Source organism: Engystomops pustulosus, chromosome 6 (assembly GCF_040894005.1).
Source record: "Engystomops pustulosus chromosome 6, aEngPut4.maternal, whole genome shotgun sequence".
Taxonomy (NCBI): domain Eukaryota; kingdom Metazoa; phylum Chordata; class Amphibia; order Anura; family Leptodactylidae; genus Engystomops; species Engystomops pustulosus.
Window position 1 is genome coordinate 15,993,622 of NC_092416.1, and position 21,395 is coordinate 16,015,016.

Genomic DNA, 21,395 nt, shown 5'->3' on the forward strand with positions numbered 1-21,395 from the left:
GCGGCAGATAGAAAGAAAGGCTTTCCAGAATCAAGAAGTAATCCAAGGAAACAGCCCTTTCAGGATTTCAAGGATAAGAAGCAGTTTTACAGAGGGAAAGGCAAGCAGGGCAGGTGGAGCTACCCTAAAGGAGGGAGAGGAAGAGGTTTCCTCCTTAGCGCCAGTAACTCTGCCCCAGCTTACAGAAAACAATGACGCCAGAGTGGGGGGAAGATTGTTGGAATTCCATTCACAGTGGGATCAAATTACATCGAATCCCTGGATATTAAGTATTCTTCAAGAAGGTTACCGCATAGAGCTAACCTCTCTTCCTCCCAAAAAGTTTGTCTTGACAGAACAACCCTCAGAAAACCTCTCAGTCCTACTATGGTCAGAGATACAGAAATTGATCCATTTAGACGTAATCATCCCTGTGGCTCAGGAACATCTAAGGGAAGGACACTACTCTCCCCTCTTCTTCATAAAAAAGCCGAATGGCACATTCAGGATGATTTGCAATCTGAAGAACCTGAACAGATATGTACGCAACCGGAAATTCAAGATGGAAACAGTGAACTCAGCAGCTGTCCTGATCCAACCGGGAGCATTCATGTGTACAATAGATCTAAGAGATGCGTACTACTATGTGCCAATACACTCAACCTCACAAAAATTCCTCAGGTTCGCAGTACTATCGCCCAGGGGAGAGGAAGTTCATTTTCAATACAAGGCACTGCCTTTTGAGATCTCTTCGGCCCCAAGGACATTCACAAAACTTATGGTAGAAGTGGTAGCATTCCTGAGGAAAAAAGGGATATTAGTAATTCCCTATCTGGACGACTTGTTAGTGGTGGCCAGTTCAAGACAGGAACTAATACAGCACCGGGACGTCACGATGATAACCTTGTGTCAGTTAGGCTGGATAATCAATTTGGAGAAGTCCAAACTAACCCCAAGTACGGAAGTAGTCTTTTTAGGAACATTGTTGGATTCAATTCAGCAAATGTCCTTCTTACCACCAGAGAAAACAACAAGTCTGATACAGCAGACTATTGTATTTCATGGAAGAAATCAATGCACAGTAAGAGAAGCCATGAGAATCCTTGGAATTATGACTTCATGCATACAGTGTGTACAGTGGAGCCAGAGTCACACAAGATCCCTTCAGAGTTGGATATTGGCCTCCTGGGACAAAAATCCTCAACACCTAAATCAAAGAATACAGATACCAGAAGTAGTCAAGCGATCCGTGAATTGGTGGAAGAACCCTTCAAATCTGGGAAGAGGAGTATCATGGCATCCCTGGCCAGTAATAAATATCCAGACGGATGCGAGTCAGTCAGGCTGGGGAGCAGACGTAGCAGGTCTCCGGACACAGAGACTATGGCCACGGTCAAGCAGATCCCGATCCTCAAACTACAGAGAATTGAGAGCCGTTTTAGAGACTTTAAGAGCCAGCACTCTAAAATTAAAGGGGAAACATGTAAGGATATACTCGGACAATACCACCACGGTGGCTTATCTTCTTCAATAAGGAGGTACCAGGAACTCCGATCTTCTCAGTCTTTCAGGGAAGATATTTGCATGGGCGGAAATCAACATCTGCTCCCTCTCAGCCACCCATCCAAAGGTGGGAAGAGAATCTGATAGCGGACTATCTCAGTCGTCAGGTCATAGACCAGAACGAATGGTGTCTGAATGAGAACATCTTTGCACGTCTCACACAAAGATGGGGACAACCAGCAATAGATCTCTTTGCCTCATTTCTTCTCTCTAGAACCAAAGACTCCGTTTGGTCAAAGAGACGCCTTCAGTCAGTCCTGGAGCGGACCTCTGATGTATGCATTTCCTCCCCTACCTCTCATAGCACGAGTTGTTCAGAAGATCAGAGAGGACCAAGCAAGGGTTATTCTCATTGTACCCTGGTGGCCAAAGAGGAACTGGTTCCCGTGGTTAGGGAAGATGGCGTTGGAAGAACCTATCATGCTGGAACCTCTAAACGACCTTCTGTTCCAGGGTTCAGTATACCATCCAAATCCACAGGCTCTCCAGCTCTCGGTATGGATCCTGAAAGGATGTTGCTGATATCCAAAGGATTATCAAATAAGGTAATTTCCACGCTCAAGGCGAGCCGCAAGCCAGTTACTCACAAAATCTATTCCAGGATATGGGGAAGATTTGTATCCTTTTGTGGCAGGACTCCTCCTAACCAACTGTCCCCTAACATTTCACAGGTGCTGGACTTCCTGCAGGCAGGATTTGACAAGGGCCTTAAGACAAGTTCTTTAAAAGTCCAGATCTCAGCCCTCAGCGCATTCTTCGACATCTCACTAGCGGAAAACAGGTGGATTCAAAGGTTTGTCAAAGCTACCGCTAGACTAAGGCCACACATAAAACAAAATGGGGCAAATTTACTTACCCGGCCCATTCGCGATCCAGCGGCGCGTTCTCTGCTCTGGATTCGGGTCCGGCCGGGATTCATGAAGGCAGTTCCTCCGCCGTCCACCAGGTGGCGCTGCTGCGCTGAAAATCATCTCCACGCGCCGGAATGCACCACCTCGGACCAGGTGAAGGTAAGCGGTCACCAAGCGACACTTTTTCGGTTTTTAAATGCGGCGGTTTTTCCGAATACGTCGGGTTTTCGTTCGGCCACGCCCCCCGATTTCCGTCGCGCGCATGCCGGCGCCGATGCGCCACAATCCGATCGCGTGCGACACAATCCCGGGGCAATTAAGGTACAATCGGCGCAAATCGGAAATATTCGGGTAACACGTCGGGAAAACGCGATTCGGGCCCTTAGTAAATGACCCCCAATATCCCAAATTGGGATCTCTCATTAGTACTGAACCACCTCACGAAAGTACCATTTGAACCCCTAGAAATGGTTAAAATTAGAGAGCTGATGTTAAAACTCACCTTTCTTATAGCCATAACGACAGCTAGGCGTTTGGGAGAAATCCAAACCTTGTCAATTAAAGAGCCCTATCTTAAAATGTATGAGGATAAGGTCGTGCTAATGTTAGATAAAACCTTCACACCCAAGGTGGCCTCATCCTTTCACCGTAACCAAGAGATTATTCTACCTTCCTTTTGTCAGAACCCAAGACATGCCAGAGAATCAGAGTGGCATACATTGGACGTCAGAAGATACCTTCTACATTATCTTGAATTTACCAAGTCCTGGAGGAAAGATGACAACATTCTCCTACAATTCAAAGGAAGGAACAAGGGCAAAAAAGCTTCAAAAGTGTCCATTGCTAGATGGATCCGGACTGTCATCAAAGAAGCTTATGATGCCAACAACTTGGACATTCTGGGCACTATTAGGGCCCACTCAACCAGAGGAGTGGCAGCCTCTTGGGCTGAGAAACGTGGTACCTCACTAGAGGATATATGTAGAGCAGTTACCTGTTCTACTCACCTAACTTTTGTCAAACACTATAGGCTAGATGTTCAGAGTGCTAGAGACCAGTCCTTCGGAAGGAAGGTATTACAAGCTGTTGTCCCCCCCTAATTGATTATCTGGTACATCTCCAGTTGGGGCCGTCATGGGGGACGCTATGGAAAAGGAGAATTATTCTCACCGTTAATTCGGATTCCATTAGTCCACCATGACGGCCCATATATATTCCCACCCTAAAATTTTGAAAAGTCTAAGTTTAGGAAAATTGCCTATTTGTTCTGTGTGTAATAGTAAAATACAATAAATGGGTTGCATCCAAGAGCGGTGTAGTTATTTGGTAGCCACTGGAGTACGGATGCCGGGGTGGGGTATTTAACCTCTCTGCTTCCTGTCCCTACAGAGGTCAAGGGTCATCCTCCAGTTGGGGCCGTCATGGTGGACTAATGGAAACCGAATTAACGGTGAGAATAATTCTCCTTTTCTCTCATGGCACCATGAATATTTTTAAATTGGAATATAATAGAATGTGTTTGTCACCTATATATCTCCTTACAGACGAGGGTCCGTGCTGGAAACTCATTGCTGCCTCTGATCTGACTGTTCTGTGCAATGGCGCTGTGAGACATCTAATGCGGTTTGTCAACTACAGACCAATATTTAACAATATTTGCACATTTGTTAAGAAGGAACATGGCACAAAGGCAAATTATAATATGGGTGGTTTGGGCAGTAGTCCGGGGCCCAAAGCTTCTGGCGGGGCCTATGGCCACCTGAACCACCCACCAAATTTTATACTTGGAAGGGACCTTCACTCATGAAATCCTCCTCCACCTGCTTTCAATATAAATTTACACAAGAACCATTTCAGGATCGTGGAGTCCTTCAAAGGTCTGGAAACCCCGGATTGAAAGCAGACAGAGGGGACACATCCTCTATTCCCCAAAAACCTGATTTTAATATCATAGGTAGAAAGTCATTGCATACTTGTAGGGGCTGTAATATCCATAAAGCGCCGGGCACATGGCGGTCTTAATCTGGGGATTAATGTATGATAGGGGGGGAGGATGAAATTGACTTCTATGCGTCTTACAGGATGGACTGAACCCCAAATTCTGGTGACATGGTGTAGGTCAGTGGCGGATGTGTGGCACTGATTATGGGTTGGGATCGCCATATGATTATATTGTATCCATTGTCTTGTGGATAATGTTATTGAAGACACAAATATTACAAAAGAACATTACCCCAGACCTATTTTCGATTTTCTGTTTTAAAATAATGTTTTATTGTTTTGGTCTTTTCATGATAAGTCGTAACTAGAGATGAGCGAACATACTCGTCCGAGCTTGATGCTCGTTCGAGCATTAGCGTACTCGAAACTGCTCGTTGCTCGGATGAATACTTCGCCCGCTCGAGAAAATGGCAGCTCCCGCCGTTTTGCTTTTTGGCGGCCAGAAACAGAGCCAATCACAAGCCAGGAGACTCTGCACTCCACCCAGCATGACGTGGTACCCTTACACGTCGATAGCAGTGGTTGGCTGGCCAGATCAGGTGACCCTGGGATAGACTAGCCGCTGCCCGCGCTGCTCGGATCATTCTGTGTCTGGATGCCGCTAGGGAGAGAGCTGCTGCTGGTCAGGGAAAGCGTTAGGGTGTTCTATTAGAATAGTGTTAGGCAGGAGTGATTCAACAAGAACCCAACAGCCCTTCTTAGGGCTACAATAACGTTATACTTTTTATTTTTTTTATTTGCAGTTAGTACCATATTGTGAGGAATTTGCAGGGGGACTTGCTACCGTTGTGTTTAGCTCTTAGTGACACACATATCCACCTCAAACACCAAAGTGGGAAAATTTATTAGGGGTTTGATTTCAATTAGGCACAGTCTGCCATTTACTTTTTATTTTACGTTTATTTTTTCATAACTCAGCGTCATCTCATTAGTGTGCTTTCATACTTGGCTAGAAAATAGCCATAGGAGAATCCAAACGGCTTACTTACGCCTACAGTAGCGTTATATATATTTGATTTCTGGTTGATCTGCTGGTGGCTGTCCTTGCTGCAGTGCATCTACTAGCAAATTGTGAGCAATTCGTAGTGAGAGTTGCGACCGCTGTGTTTTGCGCTTAGTGACGCACATATCCATCGCAAAGACCGAAGTGGGAAAATTTATTAGGAGTTGGATTTCAATTAGGCACAGTCTGCCATTTACTTTTTATTTTACGTTTATTTTTTCATAACTTAGCGTCATCTCATCAGTGTGCTTTCATACTTGGCTAGAAAATAGCCATAGGAGAATCCAAACGGCTTACTTACGCCTACAGTAGCGTTATATATATTTGATTTCTGGTTGATCTGCTGGTGGCTGTCCTTGCTGCAGTGCATCTACTAGCAAATTGTGAGCAATTCGTAGTGAGAGTTGCGACCGCTGTGTTTTGCGCTTAGTGACGCACATATCCATCGCAAAGACCGAAGTGGGAAAATTTATTAGGAGTTGGATTTCAATTAGGCACAGTCTGCCATTTACTTTTTATTTTACGTTTATTTTTTCATAACTTAGCGTCATCTCATCAGTGTGCTTTCATACTTGGCTAGAAAATAGCCATAGGAGAATCCAAACGGCTTACTTACGCCTACAGTAGCGTTATATATATTTGATTTCTGGTTGATCTGCTGGTGGCTGTCCTTGCTGCAGTGCATCTACTAGCAAATTGTGAGCAATTTGTAGTGAGAGTTGCGACCGCTGTGTTTTGCGCTTAGTGACGCACATATCCATCGCAAAGACCGAAGTGGGAAAATTTATTAGGGGTTGGATTTCAATTAGGCACAGTCTGCCATTTCCTTTTTTATTTTACGTTTATTTTTTTAATAACTCAGCGTCATCTCATCTGGCATAGCAGTGTGCTTTCATACTTGGCTAGAAAATAGCCATAGCAATAGGATAGCATCGTTTGGTTTTAAAAACTAAAAAACACAAAAAAAAACAAAAAACACAAAAAAAAGTAAAAAAAAAATTAAAGTTATAACTCTCATTTTCAAAATGTTTAACCCGAGGGCTAGGGGTAGAGGACGAGGGCGGGGACGTGGGCGTCCAACTACTGCAGGGGTCAGAGGCCGTGGTCCTGGGCGGGGTGAGACACCACCTGCTTATGAGGGAGCAGGGGAACGCCGCAGAGCTACACTCCCTAGGTTCATGTCTGAAGTTACTGGGACTCGTGGTAGAGCACTGTTGAGGCCAGAACAGTGCGAACAGGTGATGTCGTGGATTGCCGACAATGCTTCGAGCAATTTGTCCACCAGTCAGTCTTCCACGCAGTCCACCCATGTCACCGAAATCGGCACTCCTCCAGCTCCTGCACCTCAGCCTCCTCCCCCCCAGTCTGCCCCCTCCCAGGAAAATTTGGCATTTGAACCGGCATACTCTGAGGAACTGTTTTCTGGACCCTTCCCACAGTCACAAACCACTTGTCCGGTTGCTGCTGAGCAATTTTCCGATGCCCAGGTTTTCCACCAGTCGCAGTCTGTGGGTGATGATGACCTTCTTGACGTAGTGGAAGAAGTGTGTAAAGAGGTGTCCGACGATGAGGAGACACGGTTGTCAGACAGTGGGGAAGTTGTTGTCAGGGCAGGAAGTCCGAGGGGGGAGCAGACTGAGGGATCGGAGGATGATGAGGTGACAGACCCAAGCTGGGTTGAGAGGCCGGGTGAACACAGTGCTTCTGAGACGGAGGAGAGTCCTCGACCAGAAGAGGTTGGAAGAGGCAGTGGTGGGGCCAGACGGAGAGGCAGGGCCAGACCTGGTGCATCAGCGCCAAATGTGTCAACTAGTAAAGCTCCCGTGGCGAGGGCTCCTGCGGCGAGGGCTAGATTTTCAGAAGTCTGGAGGTTCTTTAAGGAAACACCGGATGACCGACGGACTGTGGTGTGCAACATTTGCCAAACCAGGATCAGCAGGGGTTCCACCACTAATAGCTTAACTACCACCAGTATGCGCAGGCATATGAATGCTAAACACCCCACTCAGTGGCAACAAGCCCGTTCACCTCCGGCCGTGCACACCACTGCTCCTTCCCCTGTGTCAGCTGATAGTCAGCCCCCTGCCCAGGACCCTGCCACAAAAACCCCATCGTCGCCTCCACGATCCTCCACAGCATCCACCAGCGTTCAGCTCTCCATACCCCAGACGCTGGAGCGGAAACGCAAATATAGTGCAACCCACCCGCACGCCCAAGCCCTTAATGTCCACATCTCCAGATTGCTCAGCCTGGAGATGCTGCCCTATAGGCTAGTAGAGACCGAGGCCTTTCGCAACCTTATGGCGGCGGCCGCCCCTCGGTATTCGGTCCCCAGCCGCCACTACTTTTCCCGATGTGCCGTCCCAGCCCTGCACCAGCACGTGTCAGACAACATCATCCGTGCCCTGACCAACGCCGTTTCTGACAAGGTCCACCTGACCACGGACACGTGGACGAGTGCTGCCGGGCAGGGCCACTATATATCGCTGACGGCACATTGGGTTAACTTGGTGGAGGCTGGGACCGAGTCTGACCCTGCGGCTGGTCATATACTGCCGACGCCAAGGATTGCAGGGCCTACCTCGGTCCAGGTGTTTCAGGCCTACTATGCCTCCTCCTCCTCCCACCCCTCCTCCACCTCCTCCTCCGAACTACCATCCGTGGGCATGGCGCCATCAGTCGGTAGCTCTAGGCACAGCAGCAGTGCCGTCGCTAAGCGACAGCAGGCGGTGCTCAAACTGCTGAGCCTAGGCGATAAAAGGCACACCGCCCAAGAACTATTACAGGGCATCACGGCGCAGACTGATCTGTGGCTGGCACCGCTGAACTTGAAGCCAGGCATGGTTGTGTGTGACAATGGCCGTAACCTGGTGGCGGCTCTGCAACTCGGCAGACTGACACATGTGCCATGCCTTGCCCATGTGTTAAATCTGATAGTTCAGCGTCTCCTCAAGACATACCCCAATCTGTCTGATTTGCTCACGAAGGTGCGCCGCATCTGTGCGCATTTCAGGAAGTCCAGCACAGATGCTGCCCCTCTCAGGGCAGCGCAGCGCCGCCTCCAACTGCCCGCTCACCGACTGTTGTGCGACATGCCCACGAGGTGGAATTCAACACTGACCATGTTATCCAGAGTTTACCAGCAGCGCCGAGCGATTGTAGACTGCCAGATGTCAACTTCCACCAGAACTGGTAGTCAGGTCAGTCAGCTTCCTCAAGTCTACAATGAGGAGTGGACGTGGATGTCTGATATCTGTCAGGTGCTGAGTAACTTTGAGGAGTCAACACAGATGGTCAGCGGCGATGCCGCCATCATCAGCCTCACCATCCCGCTGCTTGGCCTGTTGAAAAACTCTCTGATCAGCATGAAGTCGGAAGCTTTGCGCTCGTCACAAGAGACGGGGGAAGAAGATTCCCTTGTTGATAGCCAAAGCACCCTTAGGTCTGTTTCTCAGCGCATATCGGAGGAGGTGGAGGTGGAGAAGGATGAGGAGGAAGAGGAGGAGAATGTTGGCGAGACACAAGAGGGGACCATTGTTGAGTCCTTCACTGTTCAGCGTGTATGGGCAGAAGAAGAGGAGTTGGAGGAGTTGGAGGAGGAGGAAATGGACAGTCAGGCCAGTGAGGGGAGTGAATTCTTACGCGTTGGTACTCTGGCGCATATGGCAGATTTCATGCTAGGCTGCCTATCCCGTGACCCTCGCGTTCAAAGAATTTATTCCAGCACCGATTACTGGGTGTTCACTCTCCTGGACCCACGGTACAAGCAAAATCTTTCCACTCTCATCCCTGGAGAGGAAAGGAGTGTGAGAATGCATGAATACCAGCAGGCCCTGGTGCACAAGCTGAAACAGTATTTCCCTTCTGACAGCGCTAGCGGCAGAGTGCGTAGTTCTGCGGGACAAGTAGCGAGGGAGAGTAGGCGAGCAGGCAGCTTGTCCAGCACTGGCAAGGGTACGCTTTACAAGGCTTTTGCCAGCTTTATGTCACCCCAGCAAGACACTGTCACCTGTCCCCAGTCTCGGCAGAGTAGGGCTGATCTTTACAGAAAGATGGTGAGGGAGTACGTAGCTGACCATACCATCGTCCTAAATGATCACACAGCTCCCTACAACTACTGGGTTTCAAAGCTGGACATGTGGCACGAACTGGCGCTGTACGCCTTGGAGGTTCTTGCCTGCCCTGCCGCTAGCGTCTTGTCCGAGCGTGTTCTCAGTGCAGCTGGTGGCATCATCACCGATAAGCGTACACGCCTGTCGACTGACAGCGCTGACAGGCTGACGCTTATTAAGATGAATAAAGCCTGGATTTCTCCTAATTTCCAATCTCCACCAGGTGAAGGAAGCTCAACCTGAATAATATATCCACTCCTCCTCCTCCTCATTTTCCTCCTTCTCCTCCTCTTTGTACAGTAAAGCAGAGGAAACTGGCTATTTTTTGACAGGGCCCACTGGCTCTAGCTATAGTACTTTATGCATTTAATTTTTCTGGAGGGCCACCGACCCGGTCCTCTGTTTTAAACAATTTTTGTGAGTGCCACATACAGGCACTCAATCTATTCAATTTTTCTGGAGGGCCACCTACCTGCTCCTCTGGTTTGAAAACTTTTTTGGACTGCCACATACAGGCACTCAAACTATTCCATTTTTCTGGAGGGCCACCTACCTGCTCCTCTGGTTTGAAAACTTTTTTGGACTGCCACATACAGGCACTCAATCTATTCCATTTTTCTGAAGGGCCACCTACCTGCTCCCCTGGTTTGAAAACTTTTTTGGACTGCCACATACAGGCACTATCCAAATTAAATTGTCTCCATAGCAGCCTTCACACGTTGTCTCCATTGCTACCTCCAAAAGTCGTCCATATAGCTGCCTCCATACATCGTCCCTTTATCAAACGAGGTGTGTCAGGCAGAAATTTGGGTTGTTTTCATGGATTCCACATCAAAGTTGTTAACTTTGTCGCCACCCAGCTGTGTTATCCACAGAATATACTGGCAAACTTTTATCATTTACCAATATTATTTCAGCGCTTCTTGCGCTTCTGTTTACATTCCCCTCACCCGCCATATCCTAAACTTATAAGAACGCTACTACACTTGATCTTATACAAAAGGTTCTTAGAAGTGCTGTTTGGGGAGTAGCCTAGAGACACGGGCTTGGATTGGCGAAAGCTCGCCTGGCAGCGGAGCGCCAGCTCCATGCCAAGATCCAACTTACATAGTTTTAACTGCAGCACCTTTAATCTACTACTAGTTCACTGCCTCCATACATGGTCCCCTTATCAAACGAGCTTTGTCAGGCAGAATTTTGGGTTGTTTTCATGGCTTCCACAACAAACTTGTTAACTTTGTCGCCACCCTGCTGTGTTATCCACAAAATATACTGGCAAACTTTTATCATTTACCAATATTATTTCAGCGCTTCTTGCGCATCTGTTTACATTCCCCTCACCCGCCATATCCCAAACTTATAAGAACGCTACTACACTTAACTTGGTGCACGCTGGGACCGAGTCTGACCCTGGGGCTGGTGATATACTGCCGACGCAGAGGATTGCGGGGCCTACCTCGGTCCAGGTCTCAAAGGCCTACTATACCTCCTCCTCCTCCCACCCCTCCTCCACCTCCTCCTCCTCCGAATTACCATCCGTGGCCATGGCGCCATCAGTCGGTAGCTCTAGGCACAGCAGCAGTGCCGTCGCTAAGCGACAGCAGGCGGTGCTCAAACTGCTGAGCCTAGCCGATAAAAGGCACACCGCCCAAGAGCTATTACAGGGCATTCCACATCAAACTTGTTAACTTTCTCGCCACCCTGCTGTGTAATCCACAAAAGATACTGGCAAACTTTTAGCATTTACCGATATTATTTCAGCGCTTCTTGCGCATCTGTTTACATTCCCCTCTCTCGCCATATCCCAAACTTATAAGAACGCTACTACACTTGATCTTATACAAAAGGTTCTTAGAAGTGCTGTTTGGGGAGTAGCCTAGAGACACGGGCTTGGATTGGCGAAAGCTTGCCTGGCAGCGGAGCGCCAGCTCCATGCCAAGATCCAACTAACATAGTTTTAACTGCAGCACCTTTAATCTACTACTAGTTCACTGCCTCCATACATGGTCCCCTTATCAAACGAGCTTTGTCAGGCAGAATTTTGGGTTGTTTTCATGGCTTCCACAACAAACTTGTTAACTTTGTCGCCACCCTGCTGTGTAATCCACAAAATATACTGGCAAACTTTTATCATTTACCAATATTATTTCAGCGTTTCTTGCGCATCTGTTTACATTCCCCTCACCCGCCATATCCCAAACTTATAAGAACGCTACTACACTTAACTTGGTGCACGCTGGGACCGAGTCTGACCCTGGGGCTGGTGATATACTGCCGACGCAGAGGATTGCGGGGCCTACCTCGGTCCAGGTCTCAAAGGCCTACTATACCTCCTCCTCCTCCCACCCCTCCTCCACCTCCTTCTCCTCCGAATTACCATCCGTGGCCATGGCGCCATCAGTCGGTAGCTCTAGGCACAGCAGCAGTGCCGTCGCTAAGCGACAGCAGGCGGTGCTCAAACTGCTGAGCCTAGCCGATAAAAGGCACACCGCCCAAGAGCTATTACAGGGCATTCCACATCAAACTTGTTAACTTTCTCGCCACCCTGCTGTGTAATCCACAAAAGATACTGGCAAACTTTTATCATTTACCGATATTATTTCAGCGCTTCTTGCGCATCTGTTTATATTCCCCTCTCTCGCCATATCCCAAACTTATAAGAACGCTACTACACTTGATCTTATACAAAAGGTTCTTAGAAGTGCTGTTTGGGGAGTAGCCTAGAGACAGGGGCTTGGATTGGCGAAAGCTTGCCTGGAAGCGGAGCGCCAGCTCCATCCCAAGATACAACTAACATAGTTTTAAGTGCAGCACCTTTAATCTACTACTAGTTCACTGCCTCCATAATAATAATAATAATAATCTTTATTTATATAGCGCCATCATATTCCGTAGCGCTTTACAAATCATAGGAAACAAATACAAATGTAATGTAACAGAGCACAACATTTGTATGGAACAACAGGAGTGAGGTCCCTGCTCGCCAGAGCTTATGGTTTATGAAGATGATGGGGTAACACGAGGTAAAAGAATTTTTAATGGTCAAGCCATTCTTCTTAGGGAATAGAACAAAATATAATAAATGGAATTGCTGTCGCTTGAACCACTCAGCCGTCACCAGGTCCAGGGTGAATGGGACTGCATAGAAGTCTGGTGCCTGTTGGTTGCTGGATAACAGATGGGAGGACGACACAGGACGGGTTAGTAGAAGAGTTAAAACTTCATGCAGTTAATGAGTGTTATAGGCTTGCCTAAAGAAATGGGTTTTAAGAGCACGTTTGAAACTTTGGAGGTTAGGTATTAGTCTGATAGTCCGGGGCAGAGCATTCCATAGAATTGGTGCAGCTCTAGAGAAGTCTTGGAGACGCGAGTAGGAGGTCCGCACTAGGGTAGAGGTTGATCTAAGATCACTGGTGGATCTAAGAGCACGGGTTGGGCGATAGACTGAGATAAGAGAGGAGAGGTAGGGGGGTGCAGCATTATACAGAGCTTTATGGATGAGGGTTATTATTTTAAACTGTATTCGAAAGGAGACTGGCAGCCAGAGCAGCGACTGGCATGAACTGTAGGCATACATGGTCCCCTTATCAAACGAGCTGTGTCAGGCAGAATTTTGGGTTGTTTTCATGGCTTCCACAACAAACTTGTTAACTTTGTCGCCACCCTGCTGTGTAATCCACAAAATATACTGGCAAACTTTTATCATTTACCAATATTATTTCAGCGCTTCTTGCGCATCTGTTTACATTCCCCTCACCCGCCATATCCTAAACTTATAAGAACGCTACTACACTTGATCTTATACAAAAGGTTCTTAGAAGTGCTGTTTGGGGAGTGGCCTAGAGACAGGGGCTTGGATTGGCGAAAGCTCGCCTGGCAGCGGAGCGCCAGCTCCATGCCAAGATTCAACTAACATAGTTTTAACTGCAGCACCTTTAATCTACTACTAGTTCACTGCCTCCATACATGGTCCCCTTATCAAACGAGCTGTGTCAGGCAGAATTTTGGGTTGTTTTCATGGCTTCCATGTTAACTTTGTCGCCACCCTGCTGTGTAATCCACAAAATATACTGGCAAACTTTTATCATGTACCGATATTATTTGAGCGCTTCTTGCTCACTTCCTTTGGTTCCTCTCTGCCACCCATTGGTTTGAAGCCTGAGTCCATTTAGGGTATGTCGCCATGCCACTCTCTAGCCTGCCGCTGCTGCCGCTGCCTCTGCATGCCGTCCCCTATAGGGTCAGGGTCAATTATTGGATGTTTTACATGCTATCTAGCCTCATTCTGTCACTCTGTCATGGCCATGCTGTTGCCCATTATTTTGGCATAATGGTGCGATTAAGCAGCCTCAGAGGCATCCATGCATGCTGCCCCTGCTGTTTCCTGTCCATTTCCGTGGTGTTTCCATCCTTTTCTGAGGTTCCCAGGTGTTTGGCCAAGCTTCCCTGTGCAGAGCCTTGGTCCCCTTGAAAAATGCTCGAGTCTCCCATTGACTTCAATGGGGCTCGTTATTCGAGACGAGCACTCGAGCATCGGGAAAAGTTCGTCTCGAATAACGAGTACCCGAGCATTTTAGTGCTCGCTCATCTCTAGTCGTAACTTAATAAACTTCCGTTTAAGCTGTGATTTTTTTTTTTCTTTGAACGGATACATTTCTTGTGCTAAAAGCTTCCTTGTCATTGAAAAAAATAAATAAATAAATAAAAACCTAAGCAACATTTTAACCTTTTTTTTTTTTTTTAAGTTCATATAAGGTGAAATTTGTGGCAGCTTGCCTGGAGCTATCCCGCATCTATATAGGTACATAATGTAAGGAATTTTTCAAAACAAAAACCTCGCAGAGGAATTCAGATTAAAATCTATAGCAAATTATGTATTCCCCCTCCCTTCATGATTCTTGATAGAAAGAAGCAGAACATATTAAAATTGTGCACGGTCTGTCCCCAGACCTGGTTGGGACCATCTCTGACTATTTTAAAGAAAGTTGGGCCGCCAATAATAACCAGTTCTTCTCTATTGTTTAATGACTTGCCGAATTTCTAATTATAGTATCATAGTTCATACGGTTGAAAAAACACACATGTCCATCAAGTTCAACCAAGGAAGGGAAGGGATTGGATGAGGAAGGGATTTAGGGGAAACAATTCTATATAACATAATCACCAAGGTTATTTAGGTGTAAAAAGGCATCTAGACTCTTCTTGAAGCTCTCTGCTGTTCCTGCTGTGACCAGCGCCTGAGCTCGGCTATTCCACAGATTGACAGTTCTCATAGTAGAGAAGCCCTGTCACCTCCGGTGATTAAACCCTGTTTTCTCCAGACGGAGACAGTGCCCCCTCGTCTTTTGATTTGATTTAATCTGAAACAACTTACCATCATATTTTTTGTATGGACCATTCATATATTTGTATAAATTAATCATGTCCCCTCGTAGTCGTCTCTTTTCCAGACTAAATAAATCTAGTTATTTTAATCTTTCCTCATAACTGAGACCCTCCATACCCCTTATCATTTTTGTGGCTCTACGTTGAACCCTGTCAGAAGAGGCGCACACAGGTCACGTCATAAAGTATGGATGAAATGTTTATAAATTGAAATGAGACTAATATGTATAAAACATAAAATATAAGATATAAAACAAAAACAAATTGATGTAAAATAAAAACGGGACTGAGGGCTTCTGTGAAATGTTGATCAATCAGAATTTGAAAATTGTTGTGCTTCATGTATAGTAATGTTATAATAATGTTATTGCTATAACAACAGGTTAAATAAATCAATAAATCAATGGATGAAGGAAAAGTTGTAGAACTCAGAATAATATTGAGAACAGAATTTGCACATAAAAAATAAATAATCTATAAATCTTTGGAAAGTATAATTAGTAGCTGATAGTCTATCATATAGGACAGTGATGGCGAACCTTCTTGCGGCCGAGTGTCGAACTGCAACCCAAAACCCCCCTTATTTATCACGAGGTGCCAACTAAAAATTAATGCAGTAACCTATTGCTCCCTGTTCAACAACTTTCAATCATATTGGCCTCCCGAGGACAGCAACACAGTAGAAAGATGGAAAATTTTCATCATTTTAGCTGCTTTCCAGTGTCCCTCTGTACACAGAGAATTGTGGGACCAGGAGAAGGTCCTCCAAAGATAATTCAATCCTGTCTACTCATTCTCCCTCTTCCTACAGTCCCAAGTAACGAAGTCAGTATCAAAATATGACTGAAAGCAGCATCTTTTAAGTTGCTTGGAACTGCAGGAAGATTCTTTGAGTCCTGTCTGGTGTACTGGGGCGATGGCCCGGGTGCCCACAGAAAGGGCTCTGAGTGCCGCCTCGGGCACCCGTGCCATAGGTTCGCCACCACTGATATAGGACAAACCTGCACAGCTAAAGAGTAATATAAAGGTACCAAAAACAGCCAACACACTACAGTGACAAATTTACCAAACAAGAGAGACCAAGAGAAGTGTGTATAGGCCAAAAAATATATACAAATCTTTATTCATTATTGACACCACATAACAAACATTTAAAAACACCTAAAAAGTACATGCGTACATACAACCTTGACCCATGTATTGAGATCACAATAGATCAATACAAATCACATCACCCCAATAAACAGTAGATGTATTGTCTTATTGTTCCTGTCAAAATAATGAGTGAATGGGAACTTTAAATCATACATAAAGATGTTTGAAGTAAGTATATGCAGTTCACCTTTGGCAATATGCATATGGTGCTATAGGAACAAAAGGCACACTCTGAAGTGAGAAATGACTGATCAGCGGTACATAGTTACCCATCCATAGTGATTGAGATAAACAGAGCGTGTGCAAGGGGCGATGTGGGCGAAAATACCCCACGCGTTTCGTCGCTGGGTGCGACTTCCTCAGGGGTCCCTCACTTCAGAGTGTGCCTTTTGTTCCTATAGCACCATATGCATATTGCCAAAGGTGAACTGCATATACTTACTTCAAACATCTTTATGTATGATTTAAAGTTCCCATTCACTCATTATTTTGACAGGAACAATAAGACAATACATCTACTGTTTATTGGGGTGATGTGATTTGTATCGATCTATTGTGATCTCAATACATGGGTCAAGGTTGCATGTACGCATGTACTTTTTAGGTGTTTTTAAATGTTTGTTATGTGGTGTCAATAATGAATAAAGATTTGTATATATTTTTTGGCCTATACACACTTCTCTTGGTCTCTCTTGTTTGGTAGAGTAGCTGATAGTCTACCATTAGTTTGCCAGCAAGTGATTAACATGCACCAACTTAAAGCCAAATTCTGCCACAAAATATGGCAACTAATAGAAGATCCAAAAATAAGTTGTCTAAAATATACCAAAGTTCAGATCCGAAGTCCAACTATTAGATTGTCTGTTAGAAGATTATTTGCCTACAAAATTGGTGACATTTTTGGCATCTACTTTTGTGGACTTGAATTGTGGCAGCAAAACTCTACTTCTTTTGTCCATGACAAGATGACTTACCTGACACAGTTTTTCGGTAGGCGGTGGAACACTGCTCATTGGCCGCACATTGCACGGTTAAAGAATTTGTACAGGTTGGTTGACCTGTTACTAAACTCTGACAAGATGTGCAAGAAAGAGCATTTCCTAGAAGACAAAAACATTTATTGTGGTGAATTTTGGGAGCTACTGAAGTCCTTGAATCTGAGAATAATATAACACCCAACATAGTAACATTTGTAAGTTGTTGCTAGACCATTGGATCATTCTAGATGGCCCAATTTTGGACCCTTGACTCTAAAGAGATCTCATCATGTAAAAGTCCTACCATGTGCCAGGCCAACCAATAGTTCGTCTATACAGTTATGGCAGGAAATACACCACCACCAAGATAACCCCCATAGTCACATGATACAGTCATGGGCAAGAAGAACAAACAACAAAGACCTAACGAAAGGGTCTTCTGCTCACCTTGTCCACTCTCTTCTCTCTCTTCCTCTTCTAAGATTTAATTTTAGAACCCACATTCCAGGACTCCCAAATTATAATGGTAAGGGTTTCCTCTTGTCCACTTTGATTGGGGCTTCAGCCCTCTTTATTCTAAATTATTATTATCATAATTGTTGGTAAAAGTCATGTAAAACATGGCAGCCTTCATAAAAGAGAATAAAAAGTTACCTGTTCCTACGAGAGCCACCAGGAAGCAGAGGAATCCAAGAAGAGACTTCATCTTCAACTGACCTGCAAATCTTCCTGAGACCTGTTATATCCTCCCCTATGTATCCAGGGTGTGACAAGGTAAGATATGCAGCACAAACAGATTACCCTGAGAAAATAAGACTAGATTTCACTAGAATGAACTTAACATGGACATTTTACTGAACAAGCTGCCAGGAATCAGACTTCGCAAAGATGATAAGATTTACATTGTATCTACAGATGAACTAATCAAATTTGCCAGAGAAGAATTCGATCCGAACTTTATAAAAATTTTGATTTGTCATGAACCAGAATTTATTGGCGATTTGTGGAAATAAAGTTTTTCCTAAAATATTGGCGACATGTGTTAGTTAAACTAAAAGACATCACATGTCATGACCTGCAGATGAGCAATTAATGCTTATCCAGCCCAGCGACTGTCTATTGGGGGACATTGTTGGTTACACTCCTGTAGATGGAGGCGGCCATTGTCTGGGCTGCTCCTGCAAACTATTGCTTGGGCTGTGGGGACATTTCTTATTTAATATGGTGTTATTTGCAAATGGGTAGGGCATTATTTAGTGTGGGTAGTATTAGTTGGGGGCACCGCACAGTGGGCATGATTAGAAAGGGACCACTATCAGGGAGCATTAAGTATAGGAGAGTAGAGGTGGCATTATTCAGTGCCGGTCAAATTTTAGAGAAATTAGAGGACACAGGTATTTAGTGCAGGTTCTATTATTACATGTAAGGCCACATTTGGGGAACATTGGGGCACATTTAGCTACCCGGTCCCTCCGCGATCTCAGAGGTGCATTGCCCGACGAGGATGAAGTCTTCTGCGATTCACCAAGATCGTGCACCCGAGATCCTGCATGTGTCGCATCCTCGCTCAGGTCTGCCGGAGTTCACTTTCTTCTTCCTGGTGCATGTAAGTGCATATCTTGCGACACAATTTGAATTGTTAACTCCCGTGTGTAGTCCGAATCTGTCGGATCGTCAGTCGGCCTGCCCCCGATTTGTGTCATGTGAAAGCCGGCGTGATTGTGACACAAAACGATCGCGTGCAACATAATCCCCGGCGCGACACTAAAGAGAATTTGGCACATGTGCATTGGGGTCCGTGCCCCAGATCTTTTACGACACTGACAATGCCCCTCCTTAGGAGAACTGACTATCTTTTGATCTAGGACATTTTATTGTTTTTCCTTTATGTACTTTTACATATACATTTTCTTACATTGTATAGAAATTAAACAATAAAATGGCCATGTTATCATGATACAATCCCCTTCTGTACAGTTCTCAGTAGAAGCATTTTTTGGTATTTGCCCCAAACTGAAGCAAAGAGATATCTAGGGTTTCTTGATTGTGCTTTTATTAGCCCAAGAGTTGAGCCCATTTAGACAAATCACATGTTGTTTTATTAGATAATTGAATATTTCTTTACATACAATGTTTCAGTGTTATATGAATCATGTGCATTATCCGTGTCAGCGTTCCCTATGGAGTGCGGCTGAGGATGTGCTGATTGTGATATTGTTTTCACTCTGAACACTGGTTTATGCTAGTTGGCTGCCTTGGTTGTTGCTGCACCACACCCGGGAAGTCTCCTGCAGCTATGCTTTGGTTCTTCGGTATTTAACCCGCAGTTATTGACAGTGTTCTTCTCCAATCACCTTCTGGGCCAGGACCATGATTCTGTTATAAGCTCCTCCTGGTCAGTGCTGTATGCATGCTATATTTTCTGTTTGCAGCAAGATCCTGGTATATTGATGTAGTGTATTTCAGTATTCTGGTATCCTGACTTTCTGCCTTTACTCAGACTACCCTTCTGCTTTGCAATTCTGTACTGTGTTTGCCCTTCTTGTTGTGACCCAGCTCTGGTGGCTATTCTTAACTGTTTGTTTGTTTTGTCTTTGCCTCCGTGTTTTGCCTTTTGGTGGAGGGAGGGATTGTCACCCAGTTACTGGCCACTGCCTAGGGTGGAACGAATGAGTAGGTACGGTGAGTTTCATGGTTCAGCATTAGGGCACACTGTCTGTGTCATCTGTCATGGCGCAGGAAAAGTCCAGATGTGTCCCCATTCAGCTGATTATGGAGGTCCCAGCTGTCAGACCCACGTGAGATCATACATGTATCCACAAGTATCCACTGTTGTTGATGACTCAACCCCTTTAAGCAGAACTTTTAAACCAATTGGAAGCAACATACTTTTTGGAATTTTTTTTTATTACTATATTTTCTGGACAATAACACTTTGCTTACGATATGATACAATACAACTTTATTGTGTAGGTAGATTTCTGGCAATTGTTACACACTTTGTGACAGGTTAAAGCATTCAGACACATAAATACTTTGAGAGGAGTGTTCTTACATGTTGCTAGCTTCTTGGTTGCATACACATATAGTTACAGATTATTACAAAAAGGCCCAAAACATATTACATGAACACATTACATTAAAAATGGGGAAGCAATTATGAGATGAAAATATAACAGTCAAAATAACATATAGACACTAGAGATGAGCGAGCACTAAAATGCTCGGGTACTCGTTATTCGAGACGAACTTTTCCCGATGCTCGAGTGCTCGAATAACGAGCCCCATTGAAGTCAATGGGAGACTCGAGCATTTTTCAAGGGGACCAAGGCTCTGCACAGGGAAGCTTGGCCAAACACCTGGAAACCTCAGAAAAGGATGGAAACACCACGGAAATGGACAGGAAACAGCAGGAGCAGCATGCATGGATGCCTCTGAGGCTGCTTAATCGCACCATTATGCCAAAATTATGGGCAACAGCATGGCCATGACAGAGTGACCGAATGAGGCTAGATAGCATCTAAAACATCCAATAATTGACCCTGACACTATAGGGGACGGCATGCAGAGGCAGCGGCAGGCTAGAGAGTGGCATGGCGACATACCCTAAATGGACTCAGGCTTCAAACCAATGGGTGGCAGAGAGGAACCAAAGGAGGTGAGCAAGAAGCGCTGAAATTATTTCCTCTGTGAACAAAAGGTTGACGGTATATTTAGTCGATAACACAGCATGGTGGCGACATAGTGACCAAGTTCCATAACGTATCTGGTGAAACACCCGAAAAATGAGCCTGACACAGCTCGTTTGATAAGGGGACGACATTTGGAGGCAGCCATGGAGAGGACTTCCATGATTAAGAGCGACAGTATGGGGCATCCATATTGCGCTTCTATGATTGCAACTGCAGGTCTCCAGCATGGCGGCGACAGACGCGCCGAGTTCCACTATGTATGTGGTGAAACACCTGAAAATTCTGCCTGACACAGCTCGTTTGATAAGGGGACCATGTATGGAGGCAGTGAACTAGTAGTAGATTAAAGGTGCTGCAGTTAAAACTATGTTAGTTGGATCTTGGGATGGAGCTGGCGCTCCGCTGCCAGGCGAGCTTTCGCCAATCCACGCCCCTGTCTCTAGGCTACTCCCCAAACAGCACTTCTAAGAACCTTTTGTATAAGATCAAGTGTAGTAGCGTTCTTATAAGTTTGGGATATGGCGGGTGAGGGGAATGTAAACAGATGCGCAAGAAGCGCTGAAATAATATCGGTAAATGATAAAAGTTTGCCAGTATATTTTGTGGATTACACAGCAGGGTGGCGACAAAGTTAACAAGTTTGATGTGGAATGCCCTGTAATAGCTCTTGGGCGGTG

General features: G+C 45.4%; 1 protein-coding gene across 1 annotated transcript in view; it reads right to left on the minus strand.

The window, feature by feature from the left end:
* The window catches only part of LOC140065502 (phospholipase A2 inhibitor NAI-like), a 39,776-nt gene extending 21,963 nt beyond the window's left edge, over positions 1–17,813 (minus strand). The window contains exons 1-2 of the mRNA XM_072113100.1: positions 17,681–17,813; positions 17,024–17,149 (exon numbers count right to left, since the gene is read on the minus strand). Coding sequence (XP_071969201.1) covers positions 17,024–17,149; positions 17,681–17,732 — 178 coding nt within the window. The 5' untranslated portion in view covers positions 17,733–17,813. The remainder of the gene's footprint in view (positions 1–17,023; positions 17,150–17,680) is intronic.
* Positions 17,814–21,395: the final 3,582 nt, after the last annotated feature.